Here is a 26,071-nt window from a genome sequence, read left to right on the forward strand (position 1 = left end):
ATTTTTTCCAAATTAAAATATAAGTTTAGCGACAGTACAATAAATTCCAAAAGAAGAATGACAAAATTATTCTGAATTTCTATTTTAAAAGAGGCAAAAATATCTAAGAAAATTTTGCAAAAGAAAACTAATAATGGAACATATTTCCATACTAGCTATTAAAACACATTATAAAGCTACAATAAATAGTATGATGGTACTAAGCCCTAAAATCAATGAAAAGATCTTCAGAAGAGATTGTTTTCAAAAAATATTAAAATATGTAATAACTGGGCCAGGCATGGTGGCTCATACTTGTAATCCCAGCACATATATATTACATATATATGTGTAATAACTGAATCTGATGAATAAATGTTCATAAGCCAGTAGGGGAAGCAGTGAATAATGCAACAAATAGTGTGGGGGAAAAATCAATAACCTCTGTTTAGACTTTCACCCAAAGTCTTTCTGTTGTCTACAAGACCCTAGATATTCTGGTTCCTTCTACTTTTCCAACCGCATTTAATAACTTGGCTATCCCTATGCCAACCTCCTTAGCCACATTTCTGTCTCTCAAGCATGCTAAGCTTGTTCCTGCCTCAGGGCCCAGACCCTTGCTGTTCCCTCTGCATGGGGGCCCCTTACTTTCAAATGTCACCTCCTTAGAGATGGCCTGTCCCTGACAACCAATTCTCGAACGTGCTATTTTCATCCTCACACCAGACACTCTCTATAAATGGCACTGTCACTCTCTGAAATTACCTTATTTAACATGTTCATTGTTTGTTTCTCTGGCTAGATGCAAATTCCCTAAGAGTAAAGTCTTTGTTTCCTTTCTTCTCAAGTCTAAGTCTTCAGGGTCTAGAGAAGCTTTTAGCATTACTAGAGGCTTAGAAAACTTGTGTGTGTGTGTGTGTGTGTGTGTGTGTATGTGTGTGCGCGCGTGCATACGTATATCTATATGTATATATGTTTATATGTATATGTATATTCCTATATATGGGGTGTGTGTGCATGTGTGTGTGTATGTGTGTGTGTGTGTGTGTGTATATATATATATATACATATATATATATGAAATAAACATAAGGATTCCAAACTACTCCAAACACAGATTTGTCTTATACACAATAACTTTGTATTAAATGTACATGGGAACAAATATTCACCATAATGAATTTAGTGGAACAGCAAGGCATTCAGTTACAGACTTATTAATAACAGTGAGATATCTATTGTTATTCATTATTATCACATAACATCATCATTTAATTATGTTATCCTCATCATTTATTTTTATCATCATCATCAGCCACACTATAAATATAGCATGATGAGACTCTTCCAGAGCTAACTTTCAATTCCAATTGAATTCAGATCCTGTTTTTTATCCATGGTGATTTTTACTTTCCCTACAAATTCAAGGGCCACAGTATAAAGCAAGCAAGAGGTAACTAATTGGAAATGCTTTCTCTAAATGAGAGAAGGCAAGACTGAATGTTCTCTTTTGAACAGAATTTGGGTGTTCCTTGTCTAACCCTGCTTCTGCTTCTCTCTCTCTCCCTCTCCCCTATCCCCACACCACCTCCCATTCTTCATGGGCAAACCCATCTGCTGACATCTGTCATGCTTCAGTTCCTAGTTGTCCTCCCACCACTTACTGTAAAACTGGGGGAAAAGAAGACTGCTATAAGGATCATACAGTGAGAAAACCCATTTCGTTGTTATTGAAATAAGAAGACAAGAAGCTGAGAATCTGTAAAATACACTCAAAATTTAGGCACTGGATCATCCAAGATCTGACAGCTGCACAACAGAATCCCTTCCAAAAAAAGCAGGCTATAAAAGATATTTTTCCTAATTGTTATATATTTCACATCATAAACAACCAACCACAGTCCACAGACAGTGCTTGCTTCTTTGTTGGGGGACTATGCATGGTTTTTGTCAGGTCCTCTGTTGTAAAGGATCAAAGAATTCTGCTGAAAGGAAACATTTTTCAACATCTTGCATTGTTTGGAGCAGTTTAATTATCCACTTCTTCAAGAACAAGAGATGTACAAGAAAAAAAAATTGGACTGAATCGCTCAGATAATAGAGTTACATGTCTTTATTGAGCTTTCTTCTTTCTGAAGAATGTTTCACAATAAAATATGACTCATTGCTGACCTCTGGAAAGGTCCAATGCAGCCTAGGACTAGTGTGGCCAGACCAGGCCATATGTTTCGTTTTGTTAATACATCTGTCCTAAAGAGTGAAATTTCACAACTACGACCCCATGAAGAAAAACTGCTCCCCACCCTTTTCTTGATAATTTTGACAAAAGAGAAACTGGCTGTGCTTTTCATTTTTAACCTTTCCATATTTTTATCAGCCTCCTGTGGAAGTTACTACTCAAAGGTTAAACTCTACTTATAGATATAATCTACTTATAGATAATTTTATTTACTGAACATTAAGAAGAAACATTATGTAATGATACTTTTCCATCCATTCCAATCAAAAAATATGTATTATTGGATCCATTCTGCAACCAGAAGCTAGCTACATGGACTTATTTAATTTTCCTCCAGTTAAAAAAATTTTCTATATGTTCCACAGCCCCAGAATTGCTTCATAAGAAAAAAAAAGTTTAAAGAACATATTGTTCTTCACGTTCCTGCTCCTTAAGCAACTTAAGACAATACACAAACTGAAACCATGAAAAAAAAAATTCTACATTAAAAATAAGATAAACATTTTTGTATCACATCATGATTTTTATAGTATAAAGATAACAGCTACCTGCTACCTATGTTTAACATCGATCCCAGGCAAAAAAAAAAAAAAAAAGAGCACAGTGCATGTTTCTCAGCCCAGGCTACCTCCATTTATGCTCTTATTTAATCCTTTATATGTCTTGTAATTGCAAATTTGCATTGAAATAGAAAGAAAAATGCCCAATAGAGGTTTCTGCCAATATCTCAAAAGAAATTCTGCTTCAACCCCAGTATTCTAAACTTCACGCTTTGATAAGTATGACCATATGTGTGTCTCCTTCAGGAACAGAAAGTCTCTGGACTTGGATATCTCCAAAGTAAGTGAGGCAGTTTGGCCAGAATGGACATGAATAAACATCCCTTCTTTGTTTGAGTATTAAAAGTCAAGGAATTACAGACATCAGGAAGCAGAAAACACAGATTACCAACAGTGACAATGATTTCAAAGAGGGATGGAAGGGAGTTATTAAAATAGAGACCTAAGAACCTGACTTTCCAAATCACACCTAGTATCTACATGCAGCTTTCAGAAGCTAGTCTCAAACATTTATCTTCTTTTTTGCTGTTTCACTCTTCCTCTCCTAGTCATCTTACCTCTGTCTCCTGGCTAATCCTATCCTCTGGTTTCTGAGTCAATATGACTCCCAGCCTGGAGTTTAACCCCTATATTAAGGATACATCAGTGAAGCAAAGAAAATCTCTGCCCTCAAAGAGCTTACATTGTAGGGGTAGGAAAAAGACTATAGACCAAATAAATAATCAAAATATCAAATATTAGATGGCCATACATCAATAATGGTAGTCAAACTTTTTTGACCTATAAAAATGGCAATGTCGTAAGACTTCACCTATATATTAAATGCTGATAAGTATTATTTTTAAAATGAAACAGAGAAGGAGACTATTAAGTAGATGAGGAAGTGAAGGCAGAGAGGGTTATTGAGCATTTAAAATGTGGCTAATGCAACTGAAGAATAGAATTTTTAATTTTATTTGAATGAATTAATTTAAATTTAAACAGCCACAAGTGGCTAATGGCTACCTATCCAGATAACATGGTCCTAAGTCTTGCCTCTTACATGCCTTTTTAAATTAACTTCCATCTAGCTGGTTCCCCATTGCAGACAACTCAGGCTCTAATTCTCACTCTTAGTCTATTTGTCTGAATTTCTGGCCTCAGACTTTCTTCCTGTTGTAGAAATGCTTCCAGAAAACTATAGCCCAATGCTGCCCAGCTCAGAAGCATAGGCCTGGCAGAACCCTGGTCTCTGCCCACTTGCCCATGATCAGAAGTAGGATAGAAACCCTTTTTTAAAAAAGTGAACAGTAACTAACCAGATTTATTAAACACTACACTTAGACCAAATGCAAGAGATTAAATCCAGCAACAAATCAAAAGCACCTTCCAAACCTAAAATTCTAGATAGACAACTATTTCTAAAATTATATTGTATTCACAGGATAATCCCAGTACCAGAAACCTCACAGAAATCCACCACCACATCAAAGCATCTAATGAACACCAGGTACTATTTAACATCACATATCATGCAGCCAGTCCTCTGAATCATTAATCAAAAAGTGCAACCTTCTCTTCCCTGCTGTTCTCAAGGAAGATACTTCAATACCCAAAGTATTATTTTCATAATTTACTGTCATTCATAGGAAACTTAAGTTATAGATATTCTTACAAAAAATATTGGGGTAACTCTTGCCTTTCATTTTACATTCTTAACTCTATTATAGGTGCTCAATTTCAAATGAATATATATTTCTTGTTATCTGCCAGACTTTATAACCTACAGTAAATAAGTATAGTTTCAAATGTAGTATTTAACCGGTATAGGAAGACAAAGTAAAATATAGTAAGAAAAAACTTTACAAGTGGAAAATAAAGTGGATTCAATGTGTATCTGACAAAAGCAAGTGCAACTCAACACTTACTGATTTAGCACGACATCAAGAATGAATGACGTTCCAAAGGCATCAACCTGGAAGCTTGCTTGGTCAACATGAGTCAACTACAATATCAAAAAGAAAAAAGGTTATTTATTACTCAGCCATACTAATCAGACAATTAGTCTTTCTTATGATTATTTCAAAACACTTACAATATCATAAGAAAATAATTCAACATGGAGAATAAGTGAAAACATATTAAAGTAAAATTTACACCTTCTTAGAAGCCAACCATTCAGCAATGTGAAGTAAATTACCACCCAATCAAAGAGGACAAGTGCCCTACTTTTCTAGTTTACCTCAAGTGGTTAAGCATTTCATTTCTAAGATGACTGCACTTCATTCATCTTATCTGATTTTAAGTGACTAGCTCCTTTAAAATAAAGTTTTGTACATTTGGAAAGAAAATAAGTAAAATATGCTCAATTCAAGAATAAAATAATATGGTGAATATGATCTATTTAGAAAGAAGATATCTAAACCTCTAAAAAAATCCTTTTTCGCTTATAACAAAGATATACTTTAAAAATAGTATTTCCTTTATAATTTACCAGACATAATTTCATCAAGGTTTCCACATCTTCCTAAAAGCAAAATTGAACCTCTGCACATCTACTGCCAATATCACCTATCAAAACGTTCTTGTGTTAGAAAAAAAAAATTCACTATTTCCTATGCTATCCTAGGAACTCCCAGAGAAAACCACAAGAGACTCTAAACTAAAAAATATAGTGTTTCCCATAGCACTAATATTTGCATACTGAATAATCATGTGAATTAACTGAAAAGAAAGGAGGAAGCAAAACTGTGTGTTCCATTCGACTCACCAAATATGAACAGTAGCTATATCCAAACAGTAGGACTCCAAATTATTGGAATTTTTTGTGTTTATGTTTCTACAGTATCCAAACCTCTAAAATCAATATGTATAATCACTAAAATGAGAAACGTGACAAACATTATTTTAGAGATTAAAAGCCACATGAGCAACTGCACATAGTATGTGAGGCCAACAGTGCTGCTGCTCCCTGAGAACCAGTGCATCCCAGAACGGACATCTTAGGATTCTGTGGGGCCACAGGTGACCTCAACCATCCCTGGGATTTCACACACAGTAAACTATGAGATTAGGTGAAAGGAGAGAGTCTGATTAATAATAATAAGACTTTTTGGAAAGAAAGGATAATTCTTCTGTTTTAAAGTCTATCCTCCTAAAGAAATAGGTATGGGAGAATCTTGTACTTCTGTTGCTAACACATTCTAATCCTCATAAAACTTCAAAAATTAAGAACTACCTGGGTACCTCTCAGCCTCATGAACCATTCAACTATAACTCTTAACTCTTCTCAACTAATACCCAGCCCCAACTAAATCTGTTTCCTTTTTTTATGGTAGTTCTTGGAGCCACACCTTACTCTTCATTTCCACCTCTGCCATACATCATATCCCCTGATCTTTCTAAAGTTGACTCCTTATCAAAACCCCAAATGTAAGCCCTAGATTTTCTACTGTATCAAAAAAAAAAAAAAGGAAAAAAAAAACCCTTCTCCTTGGATTTCAGGATCTTCCATAATCACCTTCCCCACCCCAGGCATAATGGTACATAAGCACCTACCCATAGCCCACCTACACTCAGTTCTCTCTTCTGCTCTTTAGTTCAAAAGCTATGTTCATTCCAACATTTTCTGTGGCTTTTTCATTCATTAATTTTGCCGAGCCCTTTCCTGAACTAGACACTTCCCCAAAGCTGTTTCCCAGAAACGGCCCTACTCATCCTTCAAGATTTAGATCAAGTTCCACCTATAGTCGTCTAGGACTGCCAAAACAAAATACCACAGACTGGGTGGCCTAAATAGAAATTTATTTTCTTGCAGTTCTGGAGGCTGGAAGTCCAAGGTTAAGGTGTTGGTAGATTTGGTTTCTCCTGAGGCCTGTCTCCTCGGCCTGCAGATGGCCATTTTCTCTCTGTGTCCTCACATAGCCTTTTCTTTGTAAGTGCACATGCCTGGTGTCTCTTTCTCTTCTTATAAGGACACCAGTCATATTGGATTAGGGTCCCACCCTTACGACCTCATGTAATCTTAATCACCTCTTAAAGGTCTCCCATCTCCAAACACAGTCATGTTGGGGGTTAGAGTTTCAACATTTAAATTTGGGGAGGGCATAATTCAGTGCATAGCACCCCTCTTCCATGAAGCCTTTCCAACCTCGTCTAGCCTCCTCATCTCCTCCTCACTACAGGTCAATATCACATCAAGACCTCAGTACTTGACAAGCACCAGGTACTTAGTTGATCTTCTGATTGCCTGATTCATTCGAAGGTTGTTATCAATTCCCTGGATGTATAAATGAACAACAACTGAACAGCTATAAGTTAACTGCTTATAGAAAGACACTCTTTCCATCAGAGTTGCTTTTAATGTGATGTCAATGGATAACATCACTCCCTCTACCTAAAGCTCTTTGAGTTTCCTAGAGTGCTAACAACTGTGTTTTGGGAAGAGCCTCTGCTTACCAGAAATGATGTTTCAGTTAAAATGAACCTCTCCCTCCTCCATCCTTATTGTAGGACTATTAAAGCTCTTACCTCAATTTCCTTTGAATCAGAAATATTAATGTTGCAAATTTGTAGTGAAAAACACAAGGGCCACATGTTATTCACCTTGGTATCATGATTACAGCTTGGATTGAGGTAATGTTAAAATTCTTCTTGGCAAGGTATTTACTGTCTGCATTAATTATAATTCTTTTTCCTGCAGCTCCATTTTACATCTGGTATCTTATTTTATTGATCTCAGTCATGTCCCAATGAGAAACTCATGTACTTAAATTCAAAAGAAAATCCATTGACAGAATGCTTAACTACTGCTTAGTAAGAATGTTTGCATTATTGATAGTAATAGGAACAGGAGTATGTTAACATAGTTTTAATATAAGGCAAGCTTTCTTAGACTATATACAGATTGATTCATTCAATAACCTTCTTCTGAGAGCCTACCAAGTGCTGGGAGCTATTTAGATTTGGGGGACAAAGTAGTGAAGAAAACTGATCATGTTTCTGCTCCTGTGGAGTTTATCTGATAGTAGAGGAGACAGAAAATGAACAATTAAATTAAAAATAAGTTTAGAAAATAAACATAGTATTCTCAGACTTAATAAAACACAGAAATGCTGTCGAGAATGACCAGGGAAGATGGAGGTCTAAGGGTGTCTCAAAAGGCCTCCAGAAGGAGGTAACATCCAGGTAACAACATTAATAACTAGAAGGAATCTGTGGTAGGGAAAATAATGACCCCTAAATATGCCTACACCCTAATATCCAGAACCTACGAACATGTTATCTCACATGGAAAAAGGGACTGTGCAGATATTGTTAAGGACCGTGACTTGGGGAGATTATCCTGGATTATCTGGATGGGCTCAATCTAATGACATGAGTCCTTATAAGTGGAAGGCAACAGGGTTAAAACCAGAGAAGAAGGTATGATGGTGGAAGTAGAGATCAGAGTGCTAAGAGGAAGAGGGCAGGAACCAAGGAATGCAGGCAGCCTCCAGAAACTAGAAAAGGCAAGGAATGAATCTCCCTTAGGGCCTCCAAAAGGAGCAAAGCACTGCCAATACTTCATCTTATCCTTGTAAGACCTATTTCAGGCTTCTGACCTCCACAGTTGTAAGACAGTAAGTTGTTGTTATTTCAGGCAACTAAGTTTCTGCTAATGTGTTATAGAAGCACCAGGAAACTAATACAGCATCACTGACACTGTCCCTGAACATTTTGAAAAGCAGCTCCAATGAGTTCATTGCGCCAGTATTCAATGTCACTTTCCTCCACAGTTTGGCTAAAACCAAGACACTTTCAGCAGCAGGGCTGAAACTCATGAGGCCTCAAGGATCAAACCCAAAACACAGGACTTCTCACCCAAACCAAACTTGCAGTGGTGGTCACTAAAATAAATGTGAGCCTGGTTTCTTTGCATTTTCTGTGGTGTTCCAATATTCAGGAACCTACCTTCCCCATGTTTCTGGCTGATAAATAGGCCAAAGAGAAGAAATATGGTGCTTTTTTTTTTTTTTTTTTTTTTTTCTGAGACAGAGTCTCGCTCTGTCACCCAGGCTGGAGTGCAGTGGCACGATCTCGGCTCACTGCAAGCTCCGCCTCCCAGGTTCACACCATTCTCCTGCCTCAGCCTCCCGAGCAGCTGGGACTACAGACACCCGCCACCACGGCTGGCTAATTTTTTTGTATTTTTTTCTTTTTAGTAGAGACAGGGTTTCTCTTTTTTTTTTTAATTTTATTATTATTATACTTTAAGTTTTAGGGTACATGTGCACAACGTGCAGGTTTGTTACATATGTATACATGTGCCATGTTGGTGTGCTGCACCCATTAACTCGTCATTTAGCATTAGGTATATCTCCTAATGCTATCCCTCCCCCCTCCCCCCACCCCACAACAGTCCCCGGTGTGTGATGTTCCCCTTCTTGTGTCCATGTGTTCTCATTGTTCAATTCCCACCTATGAGTGAGAACATGCGTTGTTTGGTTTTTTGTCCTTGCGATAGTTTACTGAGAATGATGGTTTCCAGCTTCATCCATGTCCCTACAAAGGACATGAGCTCATCATTTTTTATGGCTGCATAGTATTCCATGGTGTATATGTGCCACATTTTCTTAATCCAGTCTATCATTGTTGGATATTTGGGTTGGTTCCAAGTCTTTGCTATTGTGAATAGTGCTGCAATAAACATACGTGTGCATGTGTCTTTATAGCAGCATGATTTATAATCCTTTGGGTATATACCCAGTAATGGGATGTCTGGGTCAAATGGTATTTCTAGTTCTAGATCCCTGAGGAATCGCCACACTGACTTCCACAATGGTTGAACTAGTTTACAGTCCCACCAACAGTGTAAAAGTGTTCCTATTTCTCCACATCCTCTCCAGCACCTGTTGTTTCCTGACTTTTTAATGATTGCCATTCTAACTGGTGTCAGATGGTATCTCATTGTGGTTTTGATTTGCATTTCTCTGATGGCCAGTGATGATGAGCACATTTCCATGTGTTTTTTGGCTGCATAAATGTCTCTTTTGAGAAGTGTCTGTTCATATCCTTTGCCCACTTTTTGATGGGGTTGTTTGTTTTTTTCTTGTAAATTTGTTTGAGTTCATTGTAGATTCTGGATATCAGCCCTTTGTCAGATGAGTAGGTTGCAAAAATTTTCTCCCATTTTGTAGGTTGCCTGTTCACTCTGATGGTGGTTTATTTTGCTGTGCAGAAGCTCTTTAGCTTAATTAGATCTGATTTGTCAATTTTGGCTTTTGTTGCCATTGCTTTTGGTGTTTTAGACATGAAGTCTGCCCATGCCTATGTCCTGAATGGTATTGCCTAGGTTTTCTTCCAGGGATTTTATGGTTTTAGGTTTAACATTTAAGTCTTTAATCCATCTTGAATTAAGTTTTGTATAAGGTGTAAGGAAGGGATCCAGTTTCAGCTTTCTACATATGGCTAGCCAGTTTTCCCAGCACCATTTATTAAATAGGGAATCCTTTCCCCATTGCTGGTTTTTGTCAGGTTTGTCAAAGATCAGATAGTTGTAGATATGCAGCATTATTTCTGAGGGCTCTGTTCTGTTCCATTGATCTATATCTGTGTTTTGGTACCAGTACCATGCTGTTTTGGTTACTGTAGCCTTGTAGATATAGTTTGAAGTCAGGTAGCATGATGCCTCTGGCTTTGTTCTTTTGGCTTAGGATTGACTTGGCGATGCGGGCTCTTTTTTGGTTCCATATGAACTTTAAAGTAGTTTTTCTCAATTCTGTGAAGAAAGTCATTGGTAGCTTGATGGGGGATGGCATTGAATCTATAAATTACCTTGGGCAGTATGGCCATTTTGACAATATTGATTCTTCCTACCCATGAGCATGGAACGTTCTTCCATTTGTTTGTATCCTCTTTTATTTCATTGAGCAGTGGTTTGTAGTTCTCCTTGAAGAGGTCCTTCACATCCCTTGTAAGTTGGATTCCTAGGTATTTTATTCTCTTTGAAGCAATTGTGAATGGGAATTCACTCATGATTTGGCTCTCTGTTTCTCTGTTATTGGTGTATAAGAATGCTTGTGAGTTTTGTACATTGATTTTGTATCCTGAGACTTTGCTGAAGTTGCTTATCAGCTTAAGGAGATTTTGGGCTGAGGCGATGGGGTTTTCTAGATATACAATCATGTCATCTGCAAAGACAGACAATTTGACTTCCTCTTTTCCTAATTGAATACCCTTTATTTCCTTCTCCTGCCTGATTGCCCTGGCCAGAACTTCCAACACTATGTTGAATAGGAGTGGTGAGAGAGGGCATCCCTGAGTAGAGACAGGGTTTCACTGTGTTAGCCAGGATGGTCTCGATCTCCTGACCTCGTGATCTGCCCACCTCGGCCTCCCAAAGTGCTGGGATTACAGGCGTGAGCCACCGCACCCAGCCAATATGGTTGCTTCTTAAGGTTATCTTGGAGAAGGAATAAAGTAAATGAATTACACTGAGTTGCTACATTATCAGGCTTATTATTCAACACCACTGAAGTGAGCCAGGATGGCTCTCAGAAAGTTACTCTTAGACCCTGCCTTTTTAGTTTAAGGAAAAAGGTATGTTTGAGAAGAGAGAATCAGTATAATACCAAGATTTTCCTTTGGTGGGGGGAACAGGCTAAGGTACTGTCAAGGAAAAATTCCAATATTTATTAACTTTAAATTGAAGATTACAAAGTAGTAATACCTCTCAGAGATACTGGAAAAACGTAATTTTGCAGAAATGCCATCTTTCAAATTACTACATAAGAATGAATTGTGATTTTAAAAACTATTAAACAGGTACTTCAGGTATTACAGAATAATATTGAGAGATTCCTAGAGGTCACATAATACAAGATCCTTAGTATATAACTAGGGACACTGAGGCCAGTGTGGGCAAAAGTCACTTCCAAAGTCACATATTTGGTGGCAGAGTAGGCATCTCATCTCCTGGTAGGCCTTTTTCATCATATTTCAACTCCTTGCTTTCATTCTACAGCTTGGAGGTACTTGCAGGTTTTACTGGGTTCTAATGAATAAATATTATAATAGAAGTTATTTCAGTATCATGAAAATACTCTAAAGAGCATTTTTAGAAGATATGACAAGAAAATCAAAACATAAAAAACAATCTTTAGAATTCCATTTCCATCTAAAAGTTAATAACATGACCATAGCTGACACACAGCACATGTCCTAAGGCCAATTTGATAACAACCTTACAAACTCAGAGTTATAGTTAAACATATATATATATATATATATATATATATATGTCTGTCATTTAAGGAAAAGAAATTACATGGATATGGTAAAGTATGTGCTTGCAGTATGTATGTGCTTTAGGGATTGAGGCAAGCAGTGAGGCTGACATTTATAGAAGCTGTGAAACAAAAGATTCAAGGGAAAAATGCAAAAATATAAAATAACTCTCCAAATGGTAGGAACTCTTAATAAATCAATATAATTACATAAAGATAATTCTGAATTCTAAATTCAAAAATGAATCATAGAATTTTAGGACCATAAGAACATGATACAATCCCCAGATTGGAGCCTATTTATTATTCATGGGCAATAGCTGAAATTAAAATGCGGAATTAATATAACACTCATGTTCCTCATGCATTTTGCTTCGTGGCAGCCTGTCCTCTTCTCCTCATATCTTCTAGAGTCAATGAACCAGGGCCAACCTACCTATCCCAGACATCAAACACAAAGGAACTTTTTAAGACTGCCTTACTGATAACCAATTTTTAAAGCAAAGTTAGCAGTACAACATTCATAGTAGAATCAGAACTCTGACACAAGGAGAAAGATGAGGTACTTTAGGTTTTTAATTAAGTCCAACCTGAATAACGAATTGATGTTTACCAATGGGGTGGGAATATTACCAATCAAATGGTAGTATACAATAAGATAACTGTGAAAGTAATTAATATTATTAAAAATAAGAGTTAATGCATGTAACAGTACTTTAGGTACTGCGTCCTAAACACATATTTGCCATTTGACTGTTTCAGCTCAGTTTAAAAAAACTACAAGTATAATTCTTGGAAGTCTAACATCTTCAGTTTAATAAATATATATATATATATATATATATATATGGCTTGTATATATGATCCCTCTTTTCTACATCGGAAAAGGCAACTGAAAAATCACCATAGCCTTATGAGAACTTCTGGCAAAAGAGCTGCAAAGGATTGATACTATATCTCTATTCAGATGAAGGTTTCTCATTCTAGAATTTGTTGTGGCCACATCAAGATATGGGATTAATTTTGTGAAGCAGAACTGTATTACAATGGCATCTGTTAACAGAGAGTTCTACCCAACAGGTCTACCTATATGTAAATTGGTATGATAAATGTAAGAACATTAGTGTTTTCTGTCTGTATTTCTATACTTATGACTCCATGTTACTCTCCCTTTTCCATCTCAGTAACACCCATAGTTTTCATAAGCTGATTATATATTGTATCTAATTTACACATTATCTTTAAACCAAACTGTTCTTGAAATCCAACCATCTGCATTTAGTATTACAAGAAGTAGAACAGTGCCTGGCAACAGGACATTTTAAAACAAAATGAAACAAAACAAAATAGCACAATTTTTAAAGAACAAACTTTAAAGAGCTGAGGTACATTTGAATTCTAGGTCTTCCATTTACCAGTGGAATAAACTAGAGCAGGTTGTTTCATGTTTCTGAACTCAAAGTCCTCATCTCTTAAAGAGCAAAAATAATAATACACACTTTGTAGATTTGCTGTAATAAATAAGTGATAGTCCATTCGACACTTTTAGAGTGCTGATCATACCAGGCTCTGGGAAAGAAAGATGAGTTGGATATGGCTCTTGCACTCAGGAAACTCACAGACACAAGAGGAAGGTACTAAACAAATTATTACAAAATGAGTGTAAGTCTAACAGTAGGTATATGTATAAAATACAACAGCAGTCCTTCAATTGCAGGGATACCGAGGAATGCATTGGTGCTCCTCAGATTGACAATGTAAGGGAAAGCACTCCAGGAAAAAGGAACAACAAAGGCACAAAAATGGCAAACAGCTCAGCACAATCAGGAAATTACAAGGCACGCTATATATTACAAGGCACACTATATGTTACCGATCTATTATGGAAGATCAAGATGGAACTAAAGACACCAAAGAACTTCTAAACTGGTTATTCTCAATCCTGGTTCCACATTAGACTTCTTTGGTGATATGGTTAGGATTTGCATCCCCACCCAAATCACATGTAGAATTGTAATCCCCAGTGTTGGAGGAGAGGCCTGGTGCGCAGTGACTACATCATGGAGGTGGACTTTCCTCCTTGCAGTTCTTGTGATAGTGAGTGAGTTCTCAGGAGCTCTGGTTGTTTAAAAGTGTGTAGCATCTCCCCCTTCTCTCTCTCTCTTCCTCCTGCTCTGACCATGTAAGACATGCCAGCTTCCCCTTCACCTTCTGCCATGATTTTAAGTTTCCTGAGGTCTCCCCAGAAGCAAAAGCCTGTACAGCCTGCAGAACCATAAGCCAACTAACCCTCTTTTCTTAAAAATTACCCAGTTTCAGGTATTTCGTTATAGCAGTGTAAGAACAGACTAATACACTTGGGAAGCTTTTATTTTCCCCCCTTAGAGATAGGGTCATGCTCTTTTTCTCAGTCTGGAGTGCAGTTGCACAGTCACAGCTCACTGTAACCTCAAATTCCTGGGCTCAAGTGATCCTGCCACCTCAGCCCCCCTGAGTAGCTGGGACTACAGGCATGTGCCACCATACTCAGCTATTTCTATTTTTTAAATTTTTTGTAGAGACAGAATCTCGCTGTGTTGCCCAGGCTGGAGTGCAGTGGCTATTCAGAGATGCGATCATAGCTCACTGCAGCCTCAAACTCCTGGACTCAAGCAATTCTCCTACCTCAGTCTCCTGATTCATTGGGATTACAAGCATGAGCCACCACACCCAGAATACCTTGGGAAACTTTTTAAAAAATACTAATGCCTGTGCCTCAAATTCAGCGATTCTGATACACTTGGTCTGTAGTGGATCCCAGGCATCAACATTTTTTAAAGAGCTATCAATGTCATTCTAAGGTATAGCCAACAGTTGAAAAGCGATGTTCTAAACCAACCTAAGAAATGCCCTCCTTATCTTGAAAGCCATAAAAATGGATTAAAGACCTTTGTGATAATAGATGTCCAATAAAAATAGCTCTCTCCCTTTGCCTTCACTATTTTATGACAAAATATGTTTAACTTTCAAAACTGAATATTTACTTACTAAATTCCTGCATTATTTCTTAAAAGTAAAATGTATGTTCTTATGACAATTTACTACCTACATTTTGGTGTTGAGTTCAACCAAAATAATAAAAGTTTTAAAAGTTTTTTCCAAAAGGAGGGAATGAGTAAGAGAAAGACAACAGGAAGAAAAAGAAATTCAATCAGATAGTCTTTCCAGCTAAATTGAGGGCCAGTATCTCTTTAAGCACCTTGGCACACTTTGTCACAAAGTAGAACCTCAATATACTTTTTTTTTTTTTTTTTTTTTTTGAGACAGAGTCTCACTCTGTCGCTCAGGCTGGAGTGCAGTGGTGCGATCTTAGCTCACTGCAACCTCTGCCTCTAGGGCTCAAGCAATTCTCCTGCCTCAGCCTCCTGAGTAGCTGGGATTACAGGCACGCGCCACCATACCTGGCCAATTCTTTGTATTTTTAGTAGAGACGGGTTTCACCATCTGGCAAGGCTGGTCTCGAACTCCTGACCTCATGATCTGACTGCCTCGGCCTCCCAAAGTGCTGGGATTACAGGCATGAGCCACCATGCCCAGCCTATACTGTTTTTTTAAATGAGGCATGAAAAGGAGAAAAATATTGGAATTCCCATGGTATTTTTATTCTTTTTGAGACAGGACCTTACTACATTGCCCAGGCTGGTCTCAAAGTCCTGAGCTCAAGCAGTCTTTCTACTTTGGCCTCCAAGCCCATATTTTTTAAAGAGCTACTTCATGTGAGTCTAAAGTATGGCCAATTCTCATGGAATTCTTATCTACTTATACTTGCTTTCCAAGTCAAATTTCCATTCTTGCTGTTGATTTTATTTTACATGAAAAAATTTATAACTTGTATTAGTCTGTTCTCATGCTGGTATGAAGAAATACCTGAGACTGGGTAATTTATAAAGGAAAGAGGTTTAATTGACTCAGTTCACAGGGGTGGGGAGGCCTCAGGAAACTTACAGTCATGGCAGAAGGGGAAGCAAACACATCCTTCTTCACATGGCAGCAGCAAGAAGTACAGAGTGAAGTGAGGGAAAAGCCCCTTATAAAACCATCAGATCTCATGAGAACTCACTCACTATCATGAAAATAGCATGGAGGTAACCATCCCCATCATTCAATTACCTCCAACCAGGTCCCTCCCATGACATGCTGGGATTACGGGAACTACAATTCAAGATGAGATGTGGGCGGGGACACAGCCAAACCATATCACAACTGATGTAAACAATTTCTTGCCCTTGTTTTAGGATGCATTTTCCTAGGACAGAGATTACATCATGTAGATCTCACTACCCAGGAATTCCTAGATGAAGGCTACACATGCCACAAAAAAAAAAAAAAAAAAAAAAAAAGGCTGTCCTTGGATAAGATGAACTCTTGAGAGGCATTCCCCGAATTTACCTTGCTACATTTCCAGTTCTGAAGGCACTAAAAGCCCTGAACTCTTGTGATTCCCTGGCTGCCAAGGTGGTCCCTGCTCCAACAAACCAGAGGCAAAGACAAAAAGACAGACTATGCTGACACTGGCACCAGCTCCTATTTTCTCATCTCCATTCAGGAAGTCAGGCAGCCTCATTACCTATTTATGCTTCAGCTATCTTCTGATAAATCAGTCTCTCCATCATCTTGGCCATTAACTGCCCATTACTAGGCCTTCAATTTAAGGCCTGAACAAGAAAATGCTTACTCACATAATCCTGAAAGTCAAAGCAGACCTTTAAGATACTTAGTAGTCTGAGAACAACACAATATAGTATAGTTGTATCGAGCTATAATTAAATCTGAGTGCAAGGAACCCTAACATTTCGATGCAACAAAATCAGCAGACAAAAATCCCTCCGACAAATCAGCCCTGGGAAATGGATACTCTTTTCTGGTACAGAAAAGGCCTGGGAGAAATGAGACGAGAGCTCTTCCCAGCCCCACTATTGGCTTGATATTTCATTTAGAGTAGAGTTAGGAAAACTTTCATCTTCATCTTGTTTTTCCCCATATGCGAGCTGAAAATAGTCACAATTACAGAACGCTGTGAGAAAAACACTTAACATTTTTGTTTATGGTGAAGAGAGTATATAAAAGCTCATTGCAGAGACTAATGTAACTATCAAAAGCTAAATAAAAGGTAAAAAGCAAAGAAGAGGAAAAATGAGTAAATGGCTGTCAAGCCACTACACTCTCACATGAATAACTAGTCAGTTTAGCTCTAAATCAGGTAATTTCAAAAACAGAATTAGAAATAAGAATTGTCTCTGCCAGCTGGGTCACAATCTCTCCTGGAGGCAACTTCAGAAGTAGGCCATGTCCAAATAATAAACCTAAGAATGGTGAGTTCTTCACATCAAGGTTTACTTCACCCAGTTCTGTAATATCAATGGATTTTTCTTTCCCTGATTTTATTTGCTTATATAGACATTAGATATATCTGAGAGTAAAGGCTCACTTTTACTAAAGGGCTAGCTCCAAGTGTCTGAAGAAAGAAAAATAGGAAATAATGTTGTACAAAATCCCATAATAAATAGCTAGCACAAATAAATTCCATAGCATTTCCTTTGGGAAACAATTTCACATGGTGTATAAAGGCCTTTTCTCCTAGGACTAAGGAATGAAACTATATAATTCTAAAGGATGTTCTGCTCACACATTTACATATAATAAACTATGGAACTATGTTTCAAACTTTAAACATAGGACCATATGCCTTCTTTACTAACATATCTCACTCGTCTAAAAGTTTTCCAAGGACATAGTCAAGAAATACTCTAAGAGCAAAGTACCTGCTAAAAAAGAAGAGAAAAATAAAAGCAGTTAAGTCCCTAATGTTAAGGATATGCAAACGACAGGTTTTCACCTATGACTTTACTGTCAAACACCAGAGACTTTCTTCCTTTCTTTCTTTTAACCAAAGGCTTCCTTTATTGGGACACCAAACAAGAGAATTCTAGCGACAAGAACCACCGCAAAAATATTTCATTTTTTTTGTTTGCCAGTGGGCTAGAATGAAGACTGGTAGGAAGAACACACTACCTATAGCTATCTTAATTACCACAGTAAAGAAAGAAGATGGGATTGTGCTGTGTGTCTGTAAGAGAAAGAAAGAAAGAGAGAAAACAGACTACCAGCCCTCTCTGAGAAAACCATGTCTTAAAACCATGTAGTCTTGCAATGCACACATAGGTAAGAAAATAGCAAGAATCTATAACAGTGATTCAGTATGACATAAATCTGCCCCCAAATTCTTAAACTCAGAGGCTTCCACATACTACCAGCTGGTGGTGTCTCCAAGCTGCTTTGAAGAGTAACTCCTTGCCCTTGAGTTCCAGGAAGGTTGAAAGAATCCATCCACAATTCATGTTTGAGAGAAAATACTAACATCCAAAATGAAAATTTTTGTTATAGGTACTGCATTACCTGTATCTGGTATATGGTCTTCTGGGATTCTGACTTCAAAAACATCTGAATCTAAAAAAAAATTAAATGAGTACAATTTTTCAAACATGTTCTAATAAAAAACCTAAGAGGTTGAAAAATAATCAAATTATTCTGTTAGACAAAGGTAATAAAAGAGACTCTAGAAATTAATTTTATTTATACTTGTATTATTTATTGGAGCTAGTCACTATTAGCCCCTGTGATAAAAAAAGATCAATCTTGTCACCTAATCCTTAGCATTAAACTTTCCCTAGAAAAGTGAAATGCCTTTTTAAAATACACTGACTCCAAATCATCTTTGAAAGCAGGAAATCCTAAGAGATACCATTATTAGGAGACATAGAAAAACTGCACAAATCAAGTCACATTATCCATTATACATCCAACAGTGCTTGTGTGTGCACGTGTATACATTATGGCAGGAAAAGCTTGTAGCCAACTGTAACCTGGAAGATAATTACCACTTAAAGCAAGCAAACTTTCTAGTGCTGAGCCCAGCTCAGAAGAGCTGGAAATAGGAGAAACAACTGCACTCTAAATGAGGGAGACAGGATATAGATCACCACTGCAGGGTCTTACAGACTTAAGACATAGTAACAGTGTCTAGTGATGTAAAGTCAGAATCACATGAAGACTACCCTTAGCTCTGAAATATATCTTATTACAAGAAAAAATATATATTAATATAACCTTGGTGATATCTAATTAGTTTTACAGCCTCACATCTGAATATTTAAAAGAAATAAAACCCTTACTCTCAAAACTCTTTCTTCACTGGCATGAACTCAGCTCTTAATAGAAATAATTTCATATCAAAGGCTCATTGAACTTGACCCCAACAGTATCAGAAACATAAAAGATGAATAAAATTACAAGGAGCCATCACAGGATGGTGGAGCTCTGGAGCCAGTAGCTAGAGGAGAGCCATTCATTCCTTCCCTCTGATTAGCTGCTCAGCCTTAACAAAACTGAGCATACAGGGGCTCAGATACTGTTTTCTTTATGTTCCATACGTGACTCAGGTCTCTGTGCTGTTGATGTATTTGGATACAATGCTGAATAAATTGGACTCTGTAATTCTTGCCTCTACTGGAGACAAATCAGTGCAGTTTAATAAGGATTCCGTACATTTGACATGCTGGGTTAAAGAAAGGTTTCCTACAAGATATCTTGATTCTTTTTTACAAAGGAAAAAGGTCAGGCACAGTCATTCTTTCTATATTTTATAATAGTTTTTTTTTTAACTTCTTGTTGCTCTGAGGCAAATGAATACTTTCAAAGTAACATGGAGGTCACTTTTTATTTAATTTATCAAATGATACCCTAGGAGAACTTATTCACTTCTGAAAACTGGGTGGGTTGTCACTCCGAACTTCCCCCACTGGGTTTCTGGGAAGCTGCCTCCTGGCAAAGACTCATGACTGAAACTTTCCCTGAAGGGCCATCCTTAGCAAACTGCTTTCAGGCTATCCTTTTTGTCCTTCCCTGGCATTCCCTGCATGCCTCACCGTCTCCACCACCACCACCAAGTCCTGAACCCCTACTGTGTACACAGGTACCTCCAGGAGAACCAAAAGGGACTCTGAGGAAGATATGGCCCTACCAACAGATTTTTATTATCTGGAAAGACATGTTATTATCTTACAAGACAATAATATAATGCCATGCTCAATTGCTTTGTCCAAGAGTTTTCCCTCTGTTTTAAAACTGTGAGCAGTTGCTTATGAAAAGTTGCATAGGATAGTGGTTAAAACTCCAGATCTTCGAGACGTATTTCCTATGTTCAAATCCTAGCTCCACCCCTTCCTAAACTGAATGATCCTGGGCATTATTTAAGCTCTCTGTGCCTCAGTTTCACTATTTATTAACTGCGAAAAACAGTATCAACCTCTGAGGATTGCTGTGAAGACTGAATACATGTAAGATGCACACAACGAGCTGGTGCAGTGGCTGGTGCTTGTTGTTGTAGCTACTGGGGAGGCTAAGGTGGGAGGAACACTTGAGCCCAGGAGTTTGACCCAGACTAAGCAACAAAGCAAGATTCCATCTTCAAAAAAAAAAAAAAGTCCACAGAATGTTCTAGCTCCATAAACGTTAGGCATATTATTCTGCCACATGATTAAAAAAAAGTGTAAGCAGTGTGAACAGAATTTCGTGTTGTATTCAGGAATCAGAATTGTTCTTGCTTCCCTTGTCACTTCCAGATGACAATTCCTCTATCCCTCTCTCATTGAGGTGCATGGCTTATAGCTATACCATCTTCCACTCTCAACGCTATACCAAGTGCCTCTGTAGTCCCAATGTTTGGCACCTTGCTTAGCACAAAGAATGTGCTCACTTACAAATTGAAAATAAACCTGACAACTGTTAATCTGACAATAACATGAACAAAAGTTATTTTGCAAACTGTAATTAGCCAAAAGTGAAAAGTAGTTGTCAGGACTCACATAATAAAGGTTGCTTTCACATAGTTTAACTACTTTACTGTTTCCTTGTGAGTTCTCTAGTAATTACAAGCACTATCATTGTTTTATAGAGTGTAACTCTCAACAGTATATGCATTACACTAATTCTCCTGAAATACTTTTGACCTGTGTTCCTGTGTTAATTATATTCATCTGACATTTGTTAGTGAGTTTGGTGGTCATTTGGCTACATGACTTGCATGAGCATTATCTATAAGGCAGGCAGAGAAGAATGGAACTTTGAGCTTTAGGGAACCTCGATGAGTTATATGATTCATTCCCTCACTTGTAAGGAAACAAACCTACACAAAACCATTTTGAAAAATGATTGTTGAACCTGTTTTATAAGTTCTTGAGACAGTTCCTCAACCCCCATTTATAGTCTGTTCCAATGCTGAATCATCTTACTTTTCCTTTTAAATCACTAACAAAACTCTGTCTTAATGCAATTTAGCCCTATTTCTCCCATTTGTGAAACTAGATATTAACATGTTCAAAGACAGCTTGGAAGTGTGCTGCTCATCTCTTAGGCACAGTAGAAGTATCTGCTACTTAGTAAGCTTTACGGCAGGCTAGTTCTAAAAATATCTGCCAACCGCACCAGATAAAACATCCTGCAAAAGGAGTAATTCATAACCATGCATGTACTAAACATAAAATACAACTACATTTAAGTGCATGGAAGTAATACTGTCTTGCAAAGAAGAATCCAAATGCATTACATTGTGGGATTATAGGAAGAGGAGGGGAATAGATTACATTTAGACACCATACTGAAAATCTATATGGTCTTCCTTGGTGGGATAATCCAATACTGGGAGACTGCAGGATGAAACCAAAAATACCACAAGAAATGTAGATGATTCCAAATATTTCCTCCCAGAACAGTTTCCAATAAGATCTTCCATCACCAATCTTCTTTGGAGCAGTCATCTTGTTATTCATATTTGACCAATATACTCTGGCCTTGGGGTCATTATACTGGTTATTCTCTCTATATATAATGCTCTTCCTAAGATACCTGTATGACTCACTCCTCACATCCTTCAAGTCTTTTCCTAATGTCATTTCTCTGAGGCCTAACGGACTACCCTACTAGAAATTAAAACGTATGCCCCCTACACTCCCCTGCACTACCAGTCTCTATTACCATGCTATATTTTTTATTTTCCATAGTACTTATCACCTTTGAACGTACCACATAATGTATTATTGCATCATTTACTATATTTTTGTCTATGTGCTAGAACATAAGCCCAGAAGAAAGAATTTTTTTTTTATTATTCACTGATGTATCCCAAAGGCACAGAACAGTGCCACATAGTAGGACCTCAATAAATGTTTGTGGAGTGAGTTAAAAGGATGTCAGTTCACAAATCAAATCACAGGAAATTGCAACACACACACAAACTGCATTAGTGTTACTCAAAACAGCTACTGAGCCTTAACCTGAAATAGAACCAATGGAAAAATTTTAATTGCAGAGCTGGCAAGTTTAAACTTTGTAAGAAAAGGAACAAGAACCAAAGTCTATTAAATATTTGCCAATCCCCTCAGTTCCCTCATTATTCAAAGATAGGATGATAAAAAGAGAAATCAAGAATCTCTAGTTCTAGTGAAAACATACTGCAGAGAACAGGAGCTATAAAAAGGCATGATTAATAGCTCTAACATAACTGAAATACCCAACTGCACAAGGGCCAGAAGGTTCAGAGAAAAGTATAACTGTTTCTCTTCTTGTCAAGTGAAATATAAGGACGAAGAGTGACCCAATGGCCTTATGGAGATGAGATGCAGAATACTCTACACACACACACACACACACACATACACACACACACACACACACCCCACTACCACCAGCAGCAACAATACTATCTGCACTTGGAGCTCTCTTCTTCCTGAACACTGAACACTTTCATCAGTGAACATATGATGCTTAAAATGAAAGCATATGGACTTCTTCTAACCTAATTATTTCTTGAAAAAGAGAAATAACACAAACAATTAACTTCAGAATAACAGATTTTGGAAAGACTGTTTAAAACTGTTAGAAATTCAGAAACACATGGTTGATTGATAAGTATTAAAATATTTATTAAATATGGGAATCCACTGCAAGAACATGGAAGTTCTTCAGTTCTTTCCATTGATCTGAAGGCTACATCTAATGCTGGGCCCAGATTAATAAGAAGCTGAAAATTTTAAGATCACAACTACTCTACAATGGTACCAAAAACAGCACAATAATTAGAAGAGTCCAAACAGAAAGGAAAAAACAATGAATTCAGAATGACAAACTTTTATTTAAAACTATATTAAAAACCACTGAATTGTATATTCTAAAAGAGTGAATTTTATGGTATATGAAAATGTCAATAAACCTATTGTTTAAAAAACTATATTAAAAATCAGTATTGTTGCCATACATATATTTCAAATGCAAAGCAATCTTAATTTTCACAGAAGACTCAACTTTTTTTATAATAAATGCTACCATCTATAAAATTTTAGAAGCCCTTTCTTCTAGATCACCTGTCTGTTCCTTTTGATTTGCATATTGAAGTATTTCAGGCAAAACATGTTTTTTAAAAAGGAAATTAAAACAGACTATTAAAACGTAGCATCTTGTCCTCTAATCTGGTAGCTATGTTTTTGGAAACACCTGCAGTGAGACCAAAGCTAGATCCAAAACTAGCACCAGAGAGCAAATTGTTCTACCATCCTGGAGCATTTGATACAAATCACAGCTCTTATGAAAACAGAGAAATCCAGCGATTTGCATATATGACACCGAGTATCAGTTTTATACCAAGAAATGATAATTATAGGAGCTTTAAAAAAAAGGAGCTAACATTTATTGAGCTCTTACTATATGCCAAACGCCCAGCTACAGCTTTATGTATACTATCTTTTTTAATCCTCACAACATATGAACTGGGTACTATTCTTATTCACATTGTATTGGTGTAAAAACCCAAGATTAAAGAAGTTAAGTGTTTGCCAAGTTCACACAGTGAGCTAGTGGCAGAGGTGAGCTTTAAATCCATGGAGTCTAATTCTAGGTCCTTTAACATTTAATCACTTTTCTATAACGCTTTTTTTAAAAAGAAAACTACATTTGAGATTTATTTTGTGAAAAATTAAGATATTCTAAAACTATAGTAAATTCCACAGTGATAAAGTAATACACAGACAGACCAAGAATCATTAAGGATCTAAATAGGATAACATAAAAAAATTAAATCTGCTAAACCAAAGATACCATGAGAATGAAAAATAAGCCATAAACTGAAAAATAAATAAATATTTGCTATATAGATAATAAAGAATAATCCAGAATATTTTTAAATGCCAAAAATCGACAAGAAAAAGACAAAAATTTCAATTGAAAAATGGGGAACGTACAATAGGCCAGTCAGAAGAGGAAATACAGATCACCAAAGGTGCTCTACCTCATCAGTTATCAGGAAAATGGAAAGTAAAATAACTAGATACCATTTCATACCCACAATATTGTTAAAAACTTTAAAGTCGGCCGGGCACGGTGGTTCACCCCTGTAATCCCAGCACTTTGGGAGGCCGAGGAGGGCAGATCACAAGGTCAAGAGATTGAGACCATCCTGGCCAACATGGTGAAACCCCATCTCTACTAAAAATACAAAAATTAGCTGGGCGTGATGGTGCGTGCCTGTAATCCCAGCTACTCAGGAGGCTGAGGTAGGAGAATCAATTGAACCCGGGAGGCAGAGTTTGCAGTGAGCCAAGATCACGCCATTGCACTCCAGCCTGGGAAACAAGAGCGAAACTCCATCTCAAAAAAAAATAAAAAATAAAAAAAATTTTTAAAAACTTTAAAGTCTTATGGTTCCAGATAATGATGAAAAGGAGACTATACATAAATTCGCATACAGTGCTAGTGGAGTGTAAATTGCTGTATCACTATTTGATTTGGCAATATACAGGGAAATTGACAGTGTACAAGCCCTAGGAATCAACAATTTCACTTCCAAATATATACTCCATAGAAACTCATGCAAATGTCAAATGTGTATGTCAAATGGTATATATTGCTTATAACAGCAAAACATAATAAATATGCTATAAATACTATTAATGGGAAAATGAATAAATGATAAGTTTATAAAATGGGAAGGCAGGCAGCAATAAAAAGAAATGAATTTAATTCTTTTACCTATATCACCATAAGAGATCAAAAAATTTAATTTTGAGGAGGGGTAAAAGAATATATATGCTATCAAAGATAGACATTTAAATACACACAAAACAGTAATACATTGTTACGGATATATATGTATGTATGAAAGTATGAAAACAGACCAGACAGGGTGGCTCATGCCTGTAATCCCAGCCCTTTGGGAGGCCGAGGTGGGCGGATCACCTGAGGTCAGGAGTTTGAGACCACCTGGCTAACATGGTGAAACCCCGTTTCTACTAAAAATACAAAAAATTAGCCAGGCATGGTAGTGCGCGCCTGTAATCCCAGCTACTCTGGAGGCTGAGAAGCAGGAGAATTGCTTGAACCCTGGAGGCAGAGGCTGCAGTGAATCGAGATGGCACCAATGCACTCCAGCTTGGGCAACAAGAGCGAAACTCCATCTCAAGAAAAAAAAAAAGAAGAAGAAAAGAAAACAAAGACGGAAAGGATGCACACCAGTTGCAAGACAATGATCTCCTCTGAGAAGGAAGGGGAAAACAGAAGGGCAAGAGAGCATCAACTGAATCTATAACGTTAGTTTCTTGCAAAAGAAATAAACCACACTAAATTTTGTTCATTCTGGGTGGTGAGTACAAGGGTGTCCATTACATTATTCTATCTACCATTTTGTATGTTTGAATTATTTCAAAACTTAAGCTTTTTATATTAAACAAACTGAAGAAATTTTTACAAGCACCCTCACATGGTCAATTTCACTGATACCATATAACAGCTAAGGGATAAGTAACACAACCATCCAGATGTCCCTAATATTATTGCCAGGAAAACTACAAGAAACAAAAAGTAACAGACAAAACATACAAGGAGGCACATGTTGATTCAACTTTCTAAAATCTTTTTAGCCAGAGATGTCTAAACAAATGGCTGCCTCACAGGTACTGAGCTTA

General features: G+C 37.1%; 1 protein-coding gene across 23 annotated transcripts in view; it reads right to left on the reverse strand.

Moving 5' to 3' along the window:
* Window positions 1–26,071, reverse strand: part of ADAM22 (ADAM metallopeptidase domain 22) — a 267,617-nt gene that overhangs the window by 218,683 nt on the left and 22,863 nt on the right. For 19 of the 23 annotated variants that reach the window (XM_055346842.2, XM_019031229.4, XM_055346836.2 and 16 more), the window contains one exon: window positions 4,686–4,762. In XM_055346842.2, the coding sequence (XP_055202817.1) occupies window positions 4,686–4,762 (77 nt within the window). Of the gene's footprint in view, window positions 1–4,685; window positions 4,763–18,458; window positions 18,510–26,071 lie in introns of all 23 variants that reach the window. The other 4 variants (XM_019031227.4, XM_055346834.2, XM_055346835.2 and 1 more) reach the window with 1 other exon arrangement.

The sequence above is a fragment of the Gorilla gorilla genome, chromosome 6, assembly GCF_029281585.2.
Source record: "Gorilla gorilla gorilla isolate KB3781 chromosome 6, NHGRI_mGorGor1-v2.1_pri, whole genome shotgun sequence".
Classification (NCBI taxonomy): Eukaryota; Metazoa; Chordata; class Mammalia; order Primates; family Hominidae; genus Gorilla; species Gorilla gorilla.